Here is a 1,384-nt window from a genome sequence, read left to right as displayed (position 1 = left end):
GTTTGTAAATAGGATATCATGTCTGCATCTTGTACAGCAATTAAACACCAGGAAGAATGTATGCAATGTGTTAATTATTGAAACTGGCCTATCAATTTGGTTTGAAACTGTCTCATTGCTATTTGTTTCTCAATAAAATTATGGGGGAAAAAGATGTTCTTTCATTTATATCCCTCTTTTTTGTTTACTTTTGTCAGAGATGTGTAATTCATTGCCATTCATATATATTACTCTCTTTAAAGCATGGTATTAAGTATGGGATTTGCTAGTACTAGATTTTTTCTACTTTTACAGTTGATTTTTGAGCTTTATAATGTGTTTATTTCGCATTAGGTTAAAAAAGCCACTGAAGTCATTGATCAGCTGCAAGATAAGTTACCTGGTAGTTCAGCAGAAAAGGCCTCCAAAGCAGAACTATTGGCCCTTCTTGAATACCATGACACATGTGTGCTGGAGCTGGACCAGCAGCAGCTGGCCTTGGGCATGCTGCAGCAGCGTGCACTGAGTATACTGCAGGAGGGAGCCCTTATCCATGGAGAAGAGCCTCCCATCCTGCAAGAGATCACAGCTATGCAAGATCGGTGCCTCAAGTGAGTAAAAGCCTGCACTCATTACCTTCTGCTGTGCTTGGGCCAACCCAAAGGGACAATGACGACACTCAGTGCCATGGTGCTTCATCATGTCACTTTCAAAATATGGGGATCCATGACCACCATCTTTGTTTTTCAGTTTGCTAAATATCCATCTTTTAACTAACAGAGTGCAAAGGATAGATCTGGTAGTACTTAAATATACAGTGGTGAAGCAGACTTATCTGAGTCTACCTTCCTACAGTTTACAGTTGAGCAACAGAGAAAGATGACTAAAGAGCTATTTCAGTAAGGTGTGCAAAGGATGCTAAGGTAACGCAACACCCAGGGAACTCATCTAGAAGAGGGCAAAAAATAAAGGGGGGGCCGGGAGATGGCTCAGTGGAATAAGTGCTTCCCTGGCAAATTCAAGGGCCAGAGTTCAATCCTTGGTTCCACAAAAAAAAAAAAAAAAAACAAAAAAAGAAAAGAAAAAGAAAAAAGAAGAGGGCATTTCTTCTGAAGCTGGAGACAGTGGGCTTCAGCTAGGTACTGTGGTGGGAATGACAGGTATGGAACCATGGAAGGAAATATACATGGCACTTTAAAGGACCTCCTTGTGTGATGGGGAGAGAAGATGAAATGATTCAAGGGAAACAAAGTTTGAAATGTAAAAGATTGAGAGCTATTTAAAATTTAACTTGGCTAAAGCTTGATACTTATTGGGAGAAAAAAGCATGAATGACATCAAAGTCCAGGTAACTACTAGGCACTTACTGGTAACAAATGTAGTAAGCAAACACTTAAACTGAGTG

General features: G+C 39.9%; 1 protein-coding gene across 1 annotated transcript in view; it reads left to right on the top strand.

Moving 5' to 3' along the window:
• Nucleotides 1-1,384, top strand: part of Syne1 (spectrin repeat containing nuclear envelope protein 1) — a 564,055-nt gene that overhangs the window by 363,268 nt on the left and 199,403 nt on the right. Inside the window, 1 exon segment of the mRNA XM_023706255.1 lies at nucleotides 334-590. Coding sequence (XP_023562023.1) covers nucleotides 334-590 — 257 coding nt within the window.

Source organism: Octodon degus, unplaced genomic scaffold (assembly GCF_000260255.1).
Source record: "Octodon degus isolate 3935 unplaced genomic scaffold, OctDeg1.0 scaffold00246, whole genome shotgun sequence".
NCBI lineage: Eukaryota > Metazoa > Chordata > Mammalia > Rodentia > Octodontidae > Octodon > Octodon degus.
Note: the sequence above shows the minus strand (reverse complement) of the source record. Positions and strands in the feature narration are given on the sequence as shown.